We start from the raw sequence: 21346 nt of genomic DNA, 5'->3' as shown, positions 1-21346 counted from the left end.
GGTCAAAGGGCGGAGCTGGGGCCGGGACATGGGTGGGGCAGTGGGTGTGTCAAGGGGTAGGCCAATGTCCGGGAATCTCTCAACAAAAAGGTGGTAACCCTAATTGTATCATATGAATAGTAATGGCTGCCCTGTATCAGTGACTTCTGTACAAATCTCTGCAGTGGGTGACAGTAACACACAACGGGGTGCAATTGAAATCCCGGCGTTCAAAATTCCTACGCTGGAATCCCGACCGCAGAAATCCAGACACTTTCTCCATCCGTGGGTGTCCACGACACCCATAGAGGGAGAATAAATGAGTGTGCACACTGCGTGGCGATCCACATTCCCCTTTTGTAGCGATTTCGGTGGTCAGGATTTCATACCAATCCCCACACAACAATCTCATTGTAGTATATAGTAATTGTCTTCATGTCCTGATTATATTGTATTCCAGTGTCTGCACCTGAGTGTATATGGCTGATGCTGAGTGTAGCTGAGTATGAGGGGAGGTAGCTAAGTACACATTATATAGGTAAGTAGTGGGGGCTGTCCTCATAATAAGCTGAGGTAACATTGCAGCCGCCATTTTTCTGACTCCTTACGGGCGCCGCCATCTTGGCTTAGCCGGTATCACCACAGAACGCTGCGTAAGGAGATAGATAAATCATTATGTAGCGGTCAGGAGAGTGGGCGGGGCTGAGGAAAGGAGTGGGCGGGGCCTATGGACGGCGCAGCCTGCCGTCATCTAAACTCTCCCATACTCCTCTGCGCTGTGTCCGACGCTGACCCGGAAGTACACTCCCGCTGTCTCACCCCGCCCACCTGCTGACGCTTTTTGTTCACATCATCCTCTCCGCTGCCAGGTAACGGCCGCAGCTCCGGCCCCCTGACCGTGTCCTACTGCCCCCTGCCACTCTCCTACAGCCCCTCTCCTACTGCCCCCTGCCAATCTCCTACTGCCCTGTGCCCCTCTCCGATCCCCTGTCCTACTGCCCCCTGCTCCTCCCCTACGGCCCCCTGCCCCTCTCCTACTGCCCCTCTCCTACTGCCCCTCTCCTACCCCCTGCCCCTCTCCTACCCCCTGTCCTACTGCCCCCTGCTCCTCCCCTAGTGCCCCCTGCCCCTCTCCTACTGCCCCCTGTCCCTCTCCCACTGCCCCCTGTCCCTCTCCCACTGCCCCTGCTCCTCTCCAACTGCCCCCTGTCCGTGTCCTACCCCTCTCCTACTGACCCCTGCTCCTCTCCTACTGCCCCCAGTCCCTCTCCTACTGCCCCCTGACTGTGTCCTACTGCCCCCTGCCACTCTCCTGCCCCCTGGCCGTGTCCTTCTGCCCTATTACCACCTGTCCCTCTCTTACAGCTCCCTGCCCGTCTCCTATGGCCTCCTGACCGTCTTATTTCCATCCATTCCCACTTCCGGACTGTCTTCTGCCATAATAAAATAATATTACTATAGATATAAGTGATGTCACCTCTCTGTCACATCCCTGTATTATTACTATAGATATAAGTGATGTCACTGTCACCTCCCCGGTCACCTCCCTGTATTATTACTATAGATATAAGTGATGTCACTGTCACCTCCCCGGTCACCTCCCTGTATTATTACTATAGATATAAGTGATGTCACTGTCACCTCCCCGGTCACCTCCCTGTATTATTACTATAGATATAAGTGATGTCACTGTCACCTCCCCGGTCACCTCCCTGTATTATTACTATAGATATAAGTGATGTCACTGTCACCTCCCCGGTCACCTCCCTGTATTATTACTATAGATATAAGTGATGTCACTGTCACCTCCCCGGTCACCTCCCTGTATTATTACTATAGATATAAGTGATGTCACTGTCACCTCCCCGGTCACCTCCCTGTATTATTACTATAGATATAAGTGATGTCACTGTCACCTACTTTATACAGTAACACCGGGGGGATGTGACCGGAGAGGTGATTGCTGGGAATGAAACGTTATACAGTAACACCGGGGATGGGACCGGTTAGGTGACTGCTGGGAATGGGACGTTGTACAGTAACACCGGGGTATGTGACCGGAGAGGTGACTGCTGGGAATGGGACGTTATACAGTAACACCGGGGGATGTGACCGGAGAGGTGACTGCTGGGAATGGGACGTTATACAGTAACACCGGGGGATGTGACCGGAGAGGTGACTGCTGGGAATGGGACGTTATACAGTAACACCGGGGGACGTGACCGGAGAGGTGACTGCTGGGAATGGGACGTTATACAGTAACACTGGGGATGTGACCGCTGGAAATGGGACGTTATACAGTAACACTGGGGGATGTGACCGGAAAGTCATGACTGCTGGGAATGGGACGTTATACGGTAACATCGGGGGAGGTGATCGGAGAGGTTACTGCTGGGAATGGGAGGTTATACAGTAATACCGGGGGATGTGACCGGAGAGGTGACTGCAGGGAATGAAACGTTATACAGTAACACCGGGGATGTGACCGGTTAGGTGACTGCTGGGAATGGGACATTATACAGTAACACCGGGGATGTGACCTGAGAGGTGACTGCTGGGAATGGGACGTTATACAGTAACACCGGGGGATGTGACCAGAGAGGTGACTGCTGGGAATGAAACGTTATACAGTAACACCGGGGATGTGACCGGTTAGGTGACTGCTGGGAATGGGACATTATACAGTAACACCGGGGATGTGACCTGAGAGGTGACTGCTGGGAATGGGACGTTATACAGTAACACTGGGGGATGTGACCGGAGAGGTGACTGCTGGGAATGGGACGTTATACAGTAACACCAGGGGATGTGACCCGATAGTTTACTGCTGGGAATGGGACGTTATACAGTAACACCGGGGGATGTGACCAGAGAGGTGACTGCTGGGAATGGGACGTTATACAGTAACACCGGGGGATGTGGCCGGAGTGGTGACTGTTGAGAATGGAACGTTATACAGTAACATCGGGGGAGGTGACCGGAGAGGTGACTGCTGGGAATGGGACGTTATACAGTAACACCTGGGGAGGTGACCGGAGAGGTGACTGCTGGGAATGGGACGTTATACAGTAACACCGGGGTATGTGACCGGAGAGGTGACTGCTGGGAATGGGACATTATACAGTAACATCGGGGGATGTGTCTGGGTGATGACTGTATCATTGTGTGTGTCAGGTGCCTATAAGGTGTCAGGATGTCACTGTCTATCTCTCCATGCAGGAGGGGGAGTATATAGAGGAACACCGGGGTCTGTACAAGGACGTGATGATGGAGAATCCCCAGCCCCTCACATCACTGGGTAAGAGGAGACATTTATTGTAGAGGGGAGAGCAGGTATGGGGGTCCCCTATATACACACAGCATCTGATAATCACATATATACCATGTCCTCAGTCACTGTGTGTCTCCTACAGATGGGCCCAGTAACAGAGATACCCCAGAGAGATGTCCCCGTCCTCTGTATTCCCAGGATAATCACATATATACCATGTCCTTAGTCACTGTGTGTCTCCTACAGATGGGGCCAGTAACAGGAATACCCCAGAGAGATGTCCCCGTCCTCTGTATTCCCAGGATAATCACATATATACCATGTCCTCAGTCACTGCGTGTCTCCTACAGATGGGCCCAGTAACAGAGATACCCCAGAGAGATGTCCCCGTCCCCTGTATTCCCAGGATAATCTCATATATACTATGTCCTCAGTCACTGCGTGTCTCCTACAGATGGGCCCAGTAACAGGAATACCCCAGAGAGATGTCCCCGTCCTCTGTATTCCCAGGATAATCTCATATATACTATGTCCTCAGTCACTGTGTGTCTCCTACAGATGGGCCCAGTAACAGGAATACCCCAGAGAGATGTCCCCGTCCTCTGTATTCCCAGGATAATCACATATATACCATGTCCTCAGTCACTGCGTGTCTGCTACAGATGGGCCCAGTAACAGGAATACCCCAGAGAGATGTCCCCGTCCTCTGTATTCCCAGGATAATCACATATATACAATGTCCTCAGTCACTGCGTGTCTCCTACAGATGGGGCCAGTAACAGGAATACCCCAGAGAGATGTCCCCGTCCTGTGTATTCCCAGGATAATCACATATATACAATGTCCTCAGTCACTGCGTGTCTCCTACAGATGGGCCCAGTAACAGGAATACCCCAGAGAGATGTCCCCGTCCTCTGTATTCCCAGGATAATCACATATATACAATGTACTCAGTCACTGCGTGTCTCCTACAGATGGGCCCAGTAACAGGAATACCCCAGAGAGATGTCCCCGTCCTCTGTATTCCCAGGATAATCACATATACACCATGTCCTCAGTCACTGTGTGTCTCCTACAGATGGGCCCAGTAACAGGAATACCCCAGAGAGATGTCCCCGTCCTCTGTATTCCCAGGATAATCACATATATACAATGTCCTCAGTCACTGCATGTCTCCTACAGATGGGCCCAGTAACAGGAATACCCCAGAGAGATGTCCCCGTCCTCTGTATTCCCAGGATCTAGAAGAAGAGACGTATCTGACTGATGTGAAGACAGAAGATACAGAGGGAGAAGAAGAGACATATTTCACTATTATAAAGGTAGAAGAAACAGAGGGAGATGAGACGTATGTGAGAGGTGACCAGCAGTGTAAGGAGGAGGAAGTTCCTATAGATATTTGCCCAGGTTAGTGATAAACACTTTTCTCTTTTGGTACGCTGGTATTTAAGTAGGGGGGGGGGGCAATAACACGAACGAGAGTAATACACAAGAAGTAGAAACAGGGATATTCAATGTTAGCGAACACAACCTGACTACTGAACACCAAAGACTCCTGGACAAAGGTCTAAAATTTGCACCGACGATTCCGTTGGGTAAATTTCAGACATACCTAGACTTACATAATTTTTCAAGAAAACTTGCAACAATAAGAAACACAGATGTCATCGACCAGTAATGACATACCAATCTGAAACCCCAATCTACCTTCTTTCCCAGCCACATGACAGGATCACAGGTAAATGGCTTTATTAAAATGGTAGAAAAAGACTTAGAACAACTCAACATTAAAGATCATGGAAACAATCTGACCAGGAAAGAAATAATAGCACTACATGATCTACAGAACAACCATTTGCTGATAATTAAACCAGCCAATAATCGCATCCGATTTATTGGCTGATATTTGGCTGATTCGATCTGCGATGCGATTCAGCGTCCGATTTTTGGCCGATTTTTTTGCCCATTTTATCGGTCATTTCCTGCCGATTTGCATGCTATTCCATCCTTGCACACCCCCAGGTAGTATGCAATGCGATTTTCGGGAAATTAAATATCTTTATTACTTTACATGTATTCCCCGTCCGCTCGCCACACTATCTAAAATCGACTCCACGCCGATGTGGATAGTGGGGGTATGAAAAGGTTGGAGGACGCGTACCGCCGCCCCTCGCGGGCTCACTATGCTCGCCACGCTTCGGATTGCCGTTGATAGTGGGGGTGGCGTTGACAATGGGGGTGCATTTAACATTGTAAGTACCCATCAGGGTGCTTGTACAATTAAAAATTAAATTGCATCGCATGCCACTATATTGCATGCGATGCACTACGATGGAAACCGGGGGTGTGCAAGGTGTGCAATGATGGAACAGCATGCAAAAAATCGGCAAAAAATCGCATCTGATTTTTGCATGCGATTTTCGGCCGATTTCGCGGGCACCCTGATAATAAACAAGTACCCGTATTGCTTAGTGGGCTATTCTGCGTAGTGAAGTGCGATCTCAGTAGTTAAGTTAATTTATTCACTGCAGCCTGAGTAAAATCGCATCGCACATAGCGTGAGATGAGATGTGAGATGAGATGCGATCTCAGTAGTTCATATGGTAAAACACCACCACTCTCCACGTCACCCCGAAGCGTGGCGAGCGCAGTGGAACGCATCCTCCCACCTTTTCATACCCCCACTTTCCACGTCGGCGTGGAGTTGATTTTATATAGTGTGGCGAGCGTACGCGGATTACTTTACATGTATTCTGCGTCCCCTCACAGGGCTCGCTGCGCTCACCACGCTTCGGGCTCGGTGGCTCGTTGCGCTCGCCACACTATATAAATTCAACTCCAGGCTGGTGTGGATAGTGGGGGTATGAAAAGGTGGGAGGACGCCTTCCGCCACCGCTCGCCACGCTTCGGGGTGACGTGGAAAGTGGTGGTGTTTTAGGTGTTTTACCATATGAACTACTGAGATCGCATCTCACATCTCATAACTCACATCTCATAACTCACATCTCATATCTCACATCTCATCTCATATCTCATCACACATCTCACGCCACAAAAAAGGGCCATGTGATGCGATTTCACTCAGGGTGCAGTGAATAAATTAACTAATTTAACTACTGAACGTATGTAGGAAATCTGGGCGCCCTGCTAGGAAACAAGTACTGAAAGTACGATGGGCACGAGATTCGCCCCCAGCTACGCCAATCTCTTTATGAGTTGGTGGGAAGGTCGCCATATCTGGGGGAGCGGGAGGCAAATCTTGTGCTATGGACAAGATACATAGATGACCTATTTTTCATCTGGAGGGGAGGCGAACAGTCACTTAGAGACTTCACATAACACCTTAATGACAATGAGAACAATCTAATATTTACCACCATTTACAGCAAAAAAAAAAAGTAAACTTTTTAGACTTGAATATTTACATAGAAGACCTTCAGATACAGACAACAACATAACGTAACGGCTCTAAAACGACAGATTTATATATAACAAGGGAAGGAACTGACAACCCAATTCCAGGAAAACCAATACAAAGAAAAAGACATTGATACAGCTTTCCAACAAATAAAACAAACCAATCAAAATGATCTACTCAAACACAAAGAGAAAGATCGAGACACTATATTGAAAGAAATCCCGTTCATTACACAATAATCAACAATCAAACCAATTGAGAAAGATTCTGACCAAACATTGGCCACTATTACTAGAAGACGAGATCCTAGCCGACCACCTTCCACAAATACCGAAACGAAGATTCAAGAAAGCCCCAGACCTAAAACAGAAGCTTATTAAAAACCACATCCCACCAAAATCTAAAACCGGCCGAACAAAGGTTTCTTTTACTGCGGTCAATGTACAGGATGTAAAAACCAGAATCAAAGATCAACAAAGCCTATCACAACATTCAGATCTCTAATCAAAGGCGAAGTACACAAGATAAAACAAGAAGGGGGGGATTTACCTATTAGAGTGCGAATGTAAAAAACAATATGTAGACCGTCCCACTAGAAACCTGAAAGACCGCATACATGAACATATAAGAAACAAGACGAGGATATGAGGATCACAACCTTTCAAAGCACTTAAAATTGTAACGACAGCAACCCACAATCATTAAAATTCATAGGCATAGAACTGATACATCCTAACTGGCAAAGGGATAAGGGGGGGCTACACCTACAATCTGGACAAATCCGAACTGAAATGGGTGTACGACCTCAAAACGCTAGCACCTAGAGGGTTAAACCTGGACAATGAGGTAAAATCAATCATTAGTAAAAAATAAAAAGTTAGAAAATAAGAATATATTAAGATCACCCAACCACACGCTGGTAGGACAGGATTATGTATGAAAATAAGCATGTCTAAGGGAAACTGCGTAAATGTAGATAGAGAGATACTTTGAATACACCCATAAGCAAGTTTAGGAAATTGGTATAAAAACTATTACAACAACAAAGACCAAAAAATAACATTATAAACACGTGAACTAATGCACGTATATAAAGGAATTTGCTGACTGTTTGAAGCCGCATTCAACAGACAGCTGATTGACATACCCACAGACCAATAAGAATCACTTCAGAAAGAGCGAAGGGTTACTGGATGCATGAAGATACCTCCCCCCAGCCAGTAGATTGACACTCAAACGGACCAGTGAACAAGAAAGCATTCAGAGCAATCACAAGTCAGAGAGGGGCATTTAAACCAACAAGCTGTCTGACATGACAAACTCCTTGAAGAAGGCTCCACTGAGCTGAAACGCGTTGGAGAGAGACATTCACTGAAACAAATCCAGAATCAACCCTGCACCCGCAACGGTGAAAGCCCAGAGCACAGCACGGGAACCAAAACTGGAAGTCGGCTGAGAGACGGACCGATTGTGAGGAGAGGGTAAGTAGGAGGCTGGGAACGGAGTGTGAGGCAGGAGGAATCCCAGGCAGGCTGGTGGGACACGGCGCGCACGCCACCACCTGGCCATAGTGAAGTGGTTCCCATCCCCTGTGAACGCAGCACCGGAGGCAAGCCGTGACACTATACTTATAGGGCATACTGCAAAGGGATTTGTTAGTCTGTGATGTCAGTAACAGGAAGTCTGGGATTGGCTGAGAGAGATCATGTTACTGAATTCAACTTGGCCACCCACATAGCAGGGAATGGAGGGAACTTTGGTTTGTTTGTGACGCGACCGCTGCCTGCAGTAATGGCATAAAGCAGTACTGTGGAACACAGGGTGCAGCGTAGACGCACTGAACAGACGCCGGATTGTCCGCAGCCTTTAAACCTGGACTCACCCTCCTGGGAGTATAACACAGTGCAAGCCTGGAGACACACTTGAGAGGTAGAAAAGTGTTTCTTTTCCCCTGATTTATGGCCGCCCCCCCCCCCCCCTCTCCCCCCTTTTACGGGTGGTCCCAGCACACTTTTCTGGCTTTTGGGGGTACTTGCAATGGAATTCCTGGATGAGTTTAGGAGCATGAATGACTGCAGCATTAGTCCAGGACAATATCCTTTCCAATCAATAAGATGTTGGAGTCGATTGAAACAGAGATGAGAATCCAGGATTTTAGATACTTCATACTCTACTCCTTGTTGAGTTTTTATACTTTAGGTGCCATGGGGAGCCTTTAATGAAAATGATTAAGAATAAGTGGTATTGATAAGGAAATGCAGAAAGAGTTCGGAATTTACAAAAATGATGTAAGCTTTAGCTTGTAGGCAGCTGGGTTAATAACATGCTCCACAGAAAAAAGCCCAAATTTCATAGAAGGAACCTTTCATTTTAGGTTATATGTTGAGAACAACACCCGATCTCCCGATTTATGAGCAGCCAGTGCTGTGCATCTTCTGTCAGCAAATCTTTTGTAATTGCTTGATGCCTTCGATAAGGAAGTGTGGATGTTTCTCCAGATCTTGATGAACCGCTGAAAAGTCTACTGCTGGTTCTGAAGATGCTGGGAGAGGCTGAAACTCTGGTACTTTGGGATGAAAAACATATTTTGCAAACAATGGTTTGCATATAGATGATGTATGATGCTGATTATTGTGACAGAACTCCTTAATATATTCTGCCATAGACTGAGTCTCTGGAATGGAGGCTGGATAAATTCGGCGTCTGGGCGGAGGTTTTACCGGGATAAGGTCGATAGGGCAAACCCAGGGATGAGGATGAGAAGGAAGTGTATCAGCACCAACTTTACTAGAAACATCAGGAAAGGATAAGATGGTATATCTGCTGCTTTGGGAGTAGAACGTTGACCCAGAACAGGACTTGAGAAGTGGTACAATCAATACTGGGATTATGTAGACTTAGCCATGGTGGACCAAGGACCAGGGCGTGTGAAGCTTTAGGGATCTCTAGAAAACGAAGCATCTCTGAATGAATTGACTTGAATAGGTAAAGTTCTGAGGACAATTGTGAGAATCCTACTGCCATCCACATCAGTAAGGAACACTGGACGCAAATGTCTCTCAGTGGATAGGGACCACTTTTGAAGTAGAGTCATAGTTATGATGTTTCCTGCAGCACTGGGTGAGTCGCTGCGCTCGCCACACTATATAAAATCAACTCCGTGGATAGTGGGGTTAAGAAGAAGTACAAAATCACATCAAATCGCATGCGATTTATCTGCCGCCGTGAAACTAAAAAAGTACCAAAGTCAGTTACGGGGGTGACATAAATGGGGGAGCCCGTTACACAGTAAAACATTTGAAGTTCCCAGCTCCACTAATCACTCATCTATACCCCTAAAAGACTCCTCCCAACATACCCTATGGTCTCAGAAAAGCGGATTAGTAAGTACCAAAATCCTGATATTACAGAAATGAGTAACCTATTCTCCTTGCTCATTCACTACAACAACTTTTTACTCCACATTCTGAATGCATACACATACAAAGTGACGTAACTCTGTCAGAAGAAATGTGCGGTAAGGTATAGTCCTTGGTGTATCATCTACAGATCTATCAGCAGCCGGTGAGAATGTTTCTTTGCACCATAGGGGTGGTCTTCAGGGGAAAATGGCAGGTGTGTAGATTCCATCTGCAATTACCATGTAGTCTCACCAGCCGGCATCTTTGGAACTCCACGTAAGGTTAGAAAGAGCCACGAAGAGATGTTCTAAAGATAATGACACAGAGAATGTCACACTTGCACCCAGAATGGCTAATACATCAGGATCCAGTGTTACAGGTTCGGGAGCTCCCCTCCAGCCAAAGGTAGCACCAGGTATACGGCTACAGGAAGAGATGAATCCTCATGTAAATGTTATGTAAATAAGAACCATATGGAAAGTAGTACAAATGTTTCCAGCAGTGGCTGTTACTGGAGAAGCATCTCTGAGTATTCCCAGGCAGCAGTAGCAATGCTATGATGGCAGAGGTAGCAGAGCTGATATCTTGTGTAGAGAGACCTAAAGCCACTTTGGGCATTCCATGTAAGGAGAATGCAGAGGCCGATCAACGGAGACAGAAGCGAGGTGCTCCAAGGTCCTGGGATCAGGAAGTCTTCCAGCTACTGCTAGATTCAGGCTTCAAGTAGAGATCGTGGCAACAAAGTGTAACACAACAGCACTCTTCCTCACACCAAGTTTCTGAGACGAGAGAGTGGATGCAGTGTCCTGTATGTTTCACCTGCCCAGTGTCTTCTGTCTGTTTTGTTTCCTGGAAGTGATGCATACTTCCAAGAATGATGTATGTTTCGCCAGGGGCACTGGCGAAACGTCAATATGGATGACGGGCGTTTCACCAGGGGCACTGGCGAAACATCAATGCGGATGACGGGCGTTTCGCCAGGGGCACTGGCGAAACGTCAATATGGATGACTGGCGTTTCGCCAGGGGCACTTGGCAAAACGTCAATGTGGATGACAATGTGGCAGGGGCATTGCTGGGAATATGAAGATGAACCATGTCCTCTGTCTCACGGTCCATATTATTGTCTCAGTCTTTTAAATAGAGAGTTAATTTTTTTTTGTTTTGTATGGAAATGGAGCATGGGCATCAGAGTTAGTTATCAAAGCACTTCTGCAGAAAGATAAACTACTATATAAGAGAGTATGGAAGACCTAAAATGGTGTGAATCCAATGACCATCCAACCAATGCAACTGTCTCTTTTTTGGGGGGGGTGGATTTGGTTCACATTATACATATTTAAGGTACAAATATCAGCTCCTTCTTAGACACCACACTGGACTCACTTCACTTCTTTCAGGTGGTGGAAACAGAGGCAGAAGTTCATGCCCGTTGGCATGTGGATGTTTAATGCCACTCTCCCTCCTTAAAAACAGTGTGTGTATGTATACACTGTGTGACAACTGTTGGTGGCCCAGGGTAAGACTCATGAGATTCAGCAATATGAAAAATCAGCGTTCACTGGTGGTTTCCATCTCCTCTGGTTGGAAAGGCTTAGCTCCTCTTCCCAGCAACCAGGAGGTTGTATTACCGTCGTGTTACCTGCAGTGCATGGATGAGATGGAGAGGAAATTGCACTGTTTAGAGTCCATGAGAACAACTATGATAATAATCATGACAGGTTCTTATGAATACGGGTCTGTTGTTCATGATTGCAACTATACAGCGTAAGACGAGAAGCTCCACCATATACCATAGCTGAGTGTTTTAGTTACAGGATAGTCGACTGATGCTAGTTTGACCATTACACGATCGACCACTCTTAGTTAGATGCCAAAAAATAGTCAATGGCGTCTAGCGCGACAGTGACGGGAGATCGGACACAAAGTCGATAGTCATCACAAGTTTTTTTTGGGGGGGGGGGGGGACCAAATATCACAGGGGTCCCCGTAGACACTGTCCCCTCGCCATGCTTATTACCAAAACTAACACTGTGTCCACTTGGGCTGCACCAAAAAACCTAAAACAATTGTTACAATCGACCTCACTGTCTCTATAGATGCTGTCGACCAAGAGTGGTCATTCCTGTAACGGACTATAATCATTATAAATTGTACATTATAACATCTTGGGTCTCGTCTACTCATTTTGTAGTAATTTGCCATTTTGTACATAATCTACAAGATTACATTTGTTACACGAACATTCATTTTGTTTTCGTTTTATTTCCAGCAGACGGACACAGAAGCAGAAATGTCTCAGATTGTGACCATAGACAACATTCTCCAGGATCTAACCCCATCACCCCAATTATACATCCAGCTAGATCTGCTGATCCCTCAGATCATGGGGAACGTTCACCTAATAACTATGATATTGGTGCCTCTGTTACATCTCTTACAGTAGATGCAGTGATTCCCTGTTCTACAGATGTGAAATGTTTTACACAGAATACCAAGCTTATTACTCATCAGCCAGCTGATAGCCCATTTTCATGCTCTGAGTGTGGAAAATGCTTTAAAAATAAAACCATTCTCATTACACATCAGAGAAATCACACAGGGGATAAGCCATTTTCCTGTTCCAAATGTTGGAAATGTTTTATATACAAATCACATCTTGTTATGCATGAGAGAAGTCACACAGGTGAGAGGCCATTTGCATGTTCTGTGTGTGGGAAATGTTTTGCACGGAAATCAGAAGTTGTTACACATCAAAAAATTCACACAGGTGAGAAACCGTTTTCTTGTCCTGTATGTGAGAAATGTTTTACGCTGAAATCAAATCTTGTTAAACATCAGAGAACTCACACAGGTGAAAGGCCATTTTCCTGTTCTGAGTGTGGGAAATGTTTTGCAGAGAAATCCCACCTTACTATACATCATAAAATTCACACAGGAGAGAAACCATTTTCATGTTCTGAGTGTGGGCAATGTTTTGGTCGGAAATCACAAGTAGTTTCACATCAAAAACTTCACACAGGTGAGAAACCGTTTTCGTGTCCTGAGTGTGGGAAATTTTTTGCACGGAAATCAGATCTCGTTAAACATCAGAGAACTCACACATGTGAGAAACCATTTTCCTGCCCCGAGTGTGGGAAATGTTTTACAAAGTTATCATATCTGCTTCTACATCAGAGATGTCACCATGCAGACCAGAAACCATTTTCCTGTTTTCATTGTGGGAAATGTTTTGAACAGTCATCAAGTCTTATTTCACATCAAAGATCTCACACAGATGAGAAGACATTTTCCTGTTTTCAATGTGGGAAAAGTTTTACGGATAGTTCACAGCTTCTTAGACATGAGAGAACGCACATAGATGAGAAGCCACAAACATGTTCTGAGTGTGGAAATTTCTTTTTAAATAAATCGCAGCAGCTTACACATCAAAGGAGTCAAACAGGTACGCAGCCAATTGTATGTTCTGAGTGTGGACAATGTTTGACAAACAAATATCTTGCTACACATCAGAGAATTCACACAGGGGAGAAGGCATTTGCATGTTCTGAGTGTGGGAAATGTTTTACAAATAAAATATATCTTGTTGCACATCAGAGAACTCACACAGGTGAGAAAGCATTTCTGTGCTCTGATTGTGGGGAATGTTTCGCTCAGCAATCAAATCTGGTTACACATCAGAGAAGTCACCAGTGAGAGAGAATTTCCATTCTTTTTGAACACAATAGACTTCACACAGGTGAGGAAACTTTTGAATCTTCTGGAGTACACATACCTGGATGGTGGAGTGAAGGCACAAAGCCAGAATCAACCAATTCCCTCAGAAGATTTGCCTGAACTCATACATACATTTCTGTTATCATGTCTGGACTACTGCAATGCCGGCTACTTGTAAACAGCCCCGATTATTCCACCTGACACTCTACTACCTCCTCCTGCTGGCTTCATCATTGGCCTTCTGACTTTCCCAGCCCTGCATGAGCAGCATCCAACGTACCAGAAGCAGCTTCTGATTCCTCACTGTCCTGTTCGCTTCTATCTGTAGCTGAAGGACTTCTTTAGTATCCTGTATTGAGTGTAAATGTGACTGTACCTTATTGGTAGGAAAGTGCTGTATAAATACCATTATTATTACTGCTGGGAATGACGGGAGTCAGACGTCACATGTATAGAAGAGGACGTTCTGTGTTCCCATGTGGAACCTTTCTCTCTGCAGAATAAATCTCTTTGTGTATCGTGTCCTGATCCTGGCTCTTATGTGACCTCTAACATGTACTACTTGTGTAATATTACACGCTATATATGTATTTATATGTTTTTGTTATGTTAATGTTGCCTGTCTTGTAAGGTCCTCTGCACTCATTGGGGGAAATGTATGAAACTGGGAGTTCTTTTTTACACGGGACATTGCTATGGGCAAACAATCAGAATTGACAGCTTATTTATTTAGCACCTTCTAGAAGATAATAGTTTCTGATTGGTTGCCCATTTCGACATCTCATGTGAAACAGTATTCCCATCGTAGTAAATTTCCCCCATTGAGGGTAGAGGTGCCCATACACTAGTAAGATTTATCTTCAGATCTGGCTGGTTGGAACAAAAACATGGTTATGGATGAGTGACAGTTTGTCAGGTTTCCAGCATTTCCAAGCAAATGGTCAACTGTCATTTGCTCTCATCCATAACCATGTGTTTGTTCCAACCAGACAGATCTGAAGATAAATCTGCGTGTGTATGGCCACTAGCATGACTGTCATGTTCCTGCTACACCAGCCTGGGGGTGACAGGGGTAATCTATTACCTAATGATGGGCCATAAGGTCTGAGGCCTGACTGCCATGTTCCTGCTACACCAGCCTGGGGGTGACAGGGGTAATCTCCTACTACCTAATGATGGGCCAGAAGGTCTGAGGCCTGACTGTCATGGTCCTGCTACACCAGCCTGGGGGTGACCGGGGTAATCTCCTACTACCTAATGATGGGCCATAAGGTCTGAGGCCTGACTGTCATGTTCCTGGTACACCAGTCTGGGGGTGACCGGGGTAATCTCCTACTACCTAATGATGGGCCAGAAGGTCTGAGGCCTGACTGTCATGGTCCTGCTACACCAGCCTGGGGGTGACCGGGGTAATCTCCTACTACCTAATGATGGGCCATAAGGTCTGAGGCCTGACTGCCACGTTCCTGCTACACCAGCCTGGAGGTGACCGGGGTAATCTCCTATTACCTAATGATGGGCCATAAGGTCTGAGGCCTGACTGTCATGTTCCTGCTACACCAGCCTGGAGGTGACCGGGGTAATCTCCTATTACCTAATGATGGGCCATAAGGTCTGAGGCCTGACTGTCATGTTCCTGCTACACCAGCCTGGGGGTGACAGGGGTAATCTATTACCTAATGATGGGCCATAAGGTCTGAGGCCTGACTGCCATGTTCCTGCTACACCAGCCTGGGGGTGACCGGGGTAATCTCCTACTACCTAATGATGGGCCAGAAGGTCTGAGGCCTGACTGTCATGGTCCTGCTACACCAGCCTGGGGGTGACCGGGGTAATCTCCTACTACCTAATGATGGGCCATAAGGTCTGAGGCCTGACTGTCATGGTCCTGCTACACCAGCCTGGGGGTGACCGGGGTAATCTCCTACTACCTAATGATGGGCCATAAGGTCTGAGGCCTGACTGTCATGTTCCTGGTACACCAGTCTGGGGGTGACCGGGGTAATCTCCTACTACCTAATGATGGGCCAGAAGGTCTGAGGCCTGACTGTCATGGTCCTGCTACACCAGCCTGGGGGTGACCGGGGTAATCTCCTACTACCTAATGATGGGCCATAAGGTCTGAGGCCTGACTGCCACGTTCCTGCTACACCAGCCTGGAGGTGACCGGGGTAATCTCCTACTACCTAATGATGGGCCATAAGGTCTGAGGCCTGACTGCCACGTTCCTGCTACACCAGCCTGGGGATGACCGGGGTAATCTCCTATTACCTAATGATGGGCCATAAGGTCTGAGGCCTGACTGCCACGTTCCTGCTACACCAGCCTGGAGGTGACCGGGGTAATCTCCTATTACCTAATGATGGGCCATAAGGTCTGAGGCCTGACTGCCACGTTCCTGCTACACCAGCCTGGGGGTGACCGGGGTAATCTCCTATTACCTAATGATGGGCCATAAGGTCTGAGGCCTGACTGTCATGTTCCTGCTACACCAGCCTGGAGGTGACCGGGGTAATCTCCTATAACCTACTGATGGGCCATAAGGTCTGAGGCCTGACTGTCATGGTCCTGCTACACCAGCCTGGGGGTGACAGGGGTAATCTCCTACTACCTAATGATGGGCCATAAGGTCTGAGGCCTGACTGTCATGTTCCTGCTACACCAGCCTGGGGGTGACAGGGGTAATCTCCTACTACCTAATGATGGGCCATAAGGTCTGAGGCCTGACTGTCATGGTCCTGCTACACCAGCCTGGAGGTGACCGGGGTAATCTATTACCTAATGATGGGCCATAAGGTCTGAGGCCTGACTGTCATGTTCCTGCTACACCGGCCTGGAGGTTACCGGGTAATCTATTACCTAATGATGGGCCATAAGGTCTGAGGCCTGTCTGTCACGTTCCTGCTACACCAGCCTGGGGGTGACAGGTAATCTCCTATTACCTAATGATGGGCCATAAGGTCTGAGGCCTGACTGTCATGTTCCTGCTACACCAGCCTGGAGGTGACCGGGGTAATCTCCTATAACCTACTGATGGGCCATAAGGTCTGAGGCCTGACTGTCATGGTCCTGCTACACCAGCCAGGGGGTGACAGGGGTAATCTCCTACTACCTACTTATGGGCCATAAGGTCTGAGGTCTGACTGTCATGTTCCTGCTACACCGGCCTGGAGGTGACCAGCGTAATCTATTACCTAATGATGGGCCACATAAGGTCTTAGGCCTGACTGTCAAGTTCCTGCTACACCAGCCTGGAGGTGACAGGGGTAATCTATTACCTAATGATGGGCCATAAGGTCTGAGGCCTGACTGTCATGTTCCTGCTACACCGGCCTGGAGGTGACCGGGGTAATCTATTACCTAATGATGGGCCATAAGGTCTGAGGCCTGTCTGTCACGTTCCTGCTAAACCAGCCTGGGGGTGACAGGGGTAATCTCCTATTACCTAATGATGGGCCATAAAGTCTGAGGCCTGACTGCCATGTTCCTGCTACACCGGCCTGGAGGTGACCAGGGTAATCTCCTATTACCTAATGATGGGCCATAAGGTCTGAGGCCTGACTGTCATGTTCCTGCTACACCGGCCTGGAGGTTACCGGGGTAATCTATTACCTAATGATGGGCCATAAGGTCTGAGGCCTGTCTGTCACGTTCCTGCTACACCAGCCTGGGGGTGACAAGTAATCTCCTATTACCTAATGATGGGCCATAAGGTCTGAGGCCTGACTGCCATGTTCCTGCTACACCGGCCTGGAGGTGACCAGGGTAATCTCCTATTACCTAATGATGGGCCATAAGGTCTGAGGCCTGACTGTCATGTTCCTGCTACACCAGCCTGTAGGTGACCGGGGTAATCTCCTATAACCTACTGATGGGCCATATGGTCTGAGGCCTGACTGTCATGGTCCTGCTACACCAGCCTGGGGGTGACAGGGGTAATCTCCTACTACCTACTGATGGGCCATAAGGTCTGAGGCCTGACTGTCATGTTCCTGCTACACCAGCCTGGGGGTGACAGGGGTAATCTCCTATTACCTAATGATGGTCCATAAGGTCTGAGGCCTGACTGTCATGTTCCTGTTACACCAGCCTGGAGGTGACCGGGGTAATCTATTACCTAATGATGGGTCATAAGGTCTGAGGCCTGACTGTCATGTTCCTGCTACACCAGCCTGGAGGTGACCGGGGTAATCTATTACCTAATGATGGGCCATAAGGTCTGAGGCCTGACTGTCATGTTCCTGCTACACCAGCCTGGGGGTGATGGGTAATCTCCTATTACCTAATGATGGGCCATAAGGTCTGAGGCCTGACTGCCATGTTCCTGCTACACCGGCCAGGAGGTGACCGGGGTAATCTCCTATTACCTAATGATGGGCCATAAGGTCTGAGGCCTGACTGTCATGTTCCTGCTACACCAGCCTGGAGGTGACAGGGGTAATCTCCTATAACCTACTGATGGGCCATAAGGTCTGAGGCCTGACTGTCATGGTCCTGCTACACCAGCCTGGGGGTGACAGGGGTAATCTCCTATTACCTAATTATGGTCCATAAGGTCTGAGGCCTGACTGTCATGTTCCTGTTACACCAGCCTGGAGGTGACCGGGGTAATCTCCTATTACCTAATGATGGGCCATGAGGTCTGAGGCCTGACTGCCATGTTCCTGCTACACCAGCCTGGGGGTGACAGGGGTAATCTATTACCTAATGATGGGCCATAAGGTCTGAGGCCTGACTGTCATGTTCCTGCTACACCGGCCTGGAGGTGACCGGGGTAATCTCCTATAACCTACTGATGGGCCATAAGGTCTGAGGCCTGACTGTCATGTTCCTGCTACACCAGCCTGGGGGTGACAGGTAATCTCCTATTACCTAATGATGGGCCATGAGGTCTGAGGCCTGACTGTCATGTTCCTGCTACACCAGCCTGGGGGTGACAGGGGTAATCTCCTATTACCTAATGATGGGCCATAAGGTCTGAGGCCTGACTGTCATGTTCCCACTACACCAGCCTGGAGGTGACCGGGGTAATCTCCTATAACCTACTGATGGGCCATAAGGTCTGAGGCCTGACTGTCATGGTCCTGCTACACCAGCCTGGGGGTGACAGGGGTAATCTCCTATTACCTAATTATGGTCCATAAGGTCTGAGGCCTGACTGTCATGTTCCTGTTACACCAGCCTGGAGGTGACCGGGGTAATCTATTACCTAATGATGGGCCATAAGGTCTGAGGCCTGACTGTCATGTTCCTGCTACACCAGCCTGGAGGTGACCGGGGTAATCTCCTACTATCTAATGATGGGCCATAAGGTCTGAGGCCTGACTGTCATGTTCCTGCTACACCGGCCTGGAGGTGACAGGGGTAATCTCCTATTACCTAATGATGGGCCATAAGGTCTGAGGCCTGACTGTCATGTTCCTGTTACACCAGCCTGGAGGTGACCGGGGTAATCTCCTATTACCTAATGATGGGCCATAAGGTCTGAGGCCTGACTGTCATGTTCCTGCTACACCAGCCTGGAGGTGACCGGGGTAATCTCCTACTACCTAATGATGGGCCATAAGGTCTGAGGCCTGACTGTCATGTTCCTGCTACATCGGCCTGGAGGTGACCGGGGTAATCTATTACCTAATGATGGGCCATAAGGTCTGAGGCCATCTTACTGTAGACGGGGTGGGGGCACCTCCTGCAGCCCAGTACCTGCACCTGAGTATACAGTATATAGCTGGGTGTAACTGAGGTAGGTAGCTAAGTACACATTACATAGGTGAGTAGTGGGGCTGTCCTCAAACCAAGCTGAGCCTGGTAACATTGCAGGCGCCATTTTCCTGACTCCCTACGGGCGCCGCCATCTTGGCTTAGCCAGAATCACCACAGAACGCTGCGTACAGAGATAGAGGAATCTCTTGGGAGCAGCGGCAGCAGAGTGGGCGGGGCTGCGGGAAAGAGAGTGGGCGGAGCCTATGCACGGGAGATGTAATTCAGCGGTCCCGCCGTCACCTACCACTCTCCCATACCCCCCTGCGCTGTGTCCGACGCTGACCCGGAAGTATACTCCCGCCCACTACCTGTAGATGCAGTGTCCGTGTATAACCCCGCCCACCTGCTGACGTGTCCAGGTCACGTCTTCAGTCTCAGCTGCCACTGCCAGGTAATGGCCGCAGCTCCCCTCTCCTATTGCCTCCGCCCCTCTACCCTTTCCTTCTGCCCACTGCCTGTCTCCTGCTGCCCCCTGTCTGTCTATTGCTCCCTGCCTGTCTCCTGCTGCCCCCTGTCTGTCTTTCATTACCCCCTGCCATTCCCTGCATGTTTACTATTACCCCCTATTCATCTTACTCCCCCTGCCCATATTCTATTACCCATGCTGCCCCCTACCTGTCTTCTATTGCCCCCTGCCTGCATCTTATTACCCCTGCCCGACGCTCGTATTACCCCTGACCATGTCCTATTGCTTCCTACCATCTCCTATTAACCTTACCGGACTCATTTTAACCCCTGCCCATCTTCTATTGCACTCTGCCATCTCCTATTAACCCTTGCCAGTCTCCTATTACCTCCTGCTCCTCTCCTACTGCCCCCTGCCCATCTTTTACTGCCCCCGCCATCTCCAATTGCCCAATTTCTGTCTACTTTCCATCCATTCTTACTTTGTGCTCTTTTGCCATAATTATATTTTAATATAGGTATGTAACGTCACTGTCACGTGCCTGTATATTGCTGATATAAGTGACATCACTGTCACCTCCCCGGTCACATACCTGTGTTATTACTATATATATAAGTGATGTCACTGTCACCTCTCCGGTCACGTCCCTGTATTATTACTATAGATATAAGTGATGCCACTGTCACCTCCCCGGTCACGTCCCTGTATTATTACTATAGATATAAGTGATGTCACTGTCACCTCCATGGTCACGTCACTGTATTATTACTATACATATAAGTGATGTCACTGTCCCCTCCCCAGTCACATCTCTGTAATATTACTATAGAATAAGTGATGTCACTGTCACCTTCCTGTATTATTACTACAGATATCAATGATGTCACTACCCTGGTCATGTCCTTGTATTATTACGATAGCTATAAGTTATGTCACTGTCACCTCCCCAGTCACATCCCTGTATTATTACTACAGATATCAGTAATGTCACTACCCCGGTCATGTCCCTGTATTATTACTATAGCTATAAGTTTTGTCACTGTCACCTCCCCAGTCACATCCCTGTATTATTACTATACATATAAGTGATGTCACTGTCACCTCCCCGGTCTCATCCCTGTATTATTACTATAGATATAAGTGATGTCACTGTCACCTCCCCGGTCATGTCCCTGTATTATTACTATAGCTATAAGTGATGTCACTTCCCAGATCCTGTCAAATTATAATTTTTTTTTAAAGTAGAGGAGAAGATTCCTGTTTGTCAGAAGGACTAAGGTAGACCCAGAGCCCCATCACGGTGCTTTACCAATAAGATCATTCAGCTGCTGACTGGAGAGGTAACTGCTTTGAATGGGATATTATACAGTAACATTGGAGTATGTGACCAGT

General features: G+C 47.7%; 3 protein-coding genes across 6 annotated transcripts in view; 2 read left to right on the top strand and 1 right to left on the bottom strand.

The window, feature by feature from the left end:
• Positions 1 to 21346, bottom strand: part of LOC146009882 (uncharacterized) — a 227902-nt gene that overhangs the window by 109656 nt on the left and 96900 nt on the right. The gene's annotated exons all lie outside the window — the stretch shown is intronic.
• LOC146009884 (uncharacterized) lies at positions 750 to 14302 on the top strand. The gene is made up of 4 exons (XM_083150478.1): positions 750 to 848; positions 3199 to 3277; positions 4433 to 4657; positions 12341 to 14302. Exons 2-4 carry the CDS (start codon positions 3244 to 3246, stop codon positions 13762 to 13764), a joined length of 1683 nt encoding a protein of 560 aa, XP_083006604.1. The 5' UTR covers positions 750 to 848; positions 3199 to 3243; the 3' UTR covers positions 13765 to 14302.
• LOC146007355 (uncharacterized) overlaps positions 21016 to 21346 on the top strand; it is a 29800-nt gene continuing 29469 nt past the window's right edge. Inside the window, exon 1 of the mRNA XM_083145704.1 lies at positions 21016 to 21294. The gene's annotated coding sequence lies outside the window, so the exon portion shown is untranslated. The remainder of the gene's footprint in view (positions 21295 to 21346) is intronic.

Source organism: Crinia signifera, chromosome 6, assembly GCF_055691185.1.
Source record: "Crinia signifera chromosome 6, ASM5569118v1, whole genome shotgun sequence".
Taxonomy (NCBI): domain Eukaryota; kingdom Metazoa; phylum Chordata; class Amphibia; order Anura; family Myobatrachidae; genus Crinia; species Crinia signifera.
This window is presented reverse-complemented; position numbering and strand designations above follow the sequence as displayed.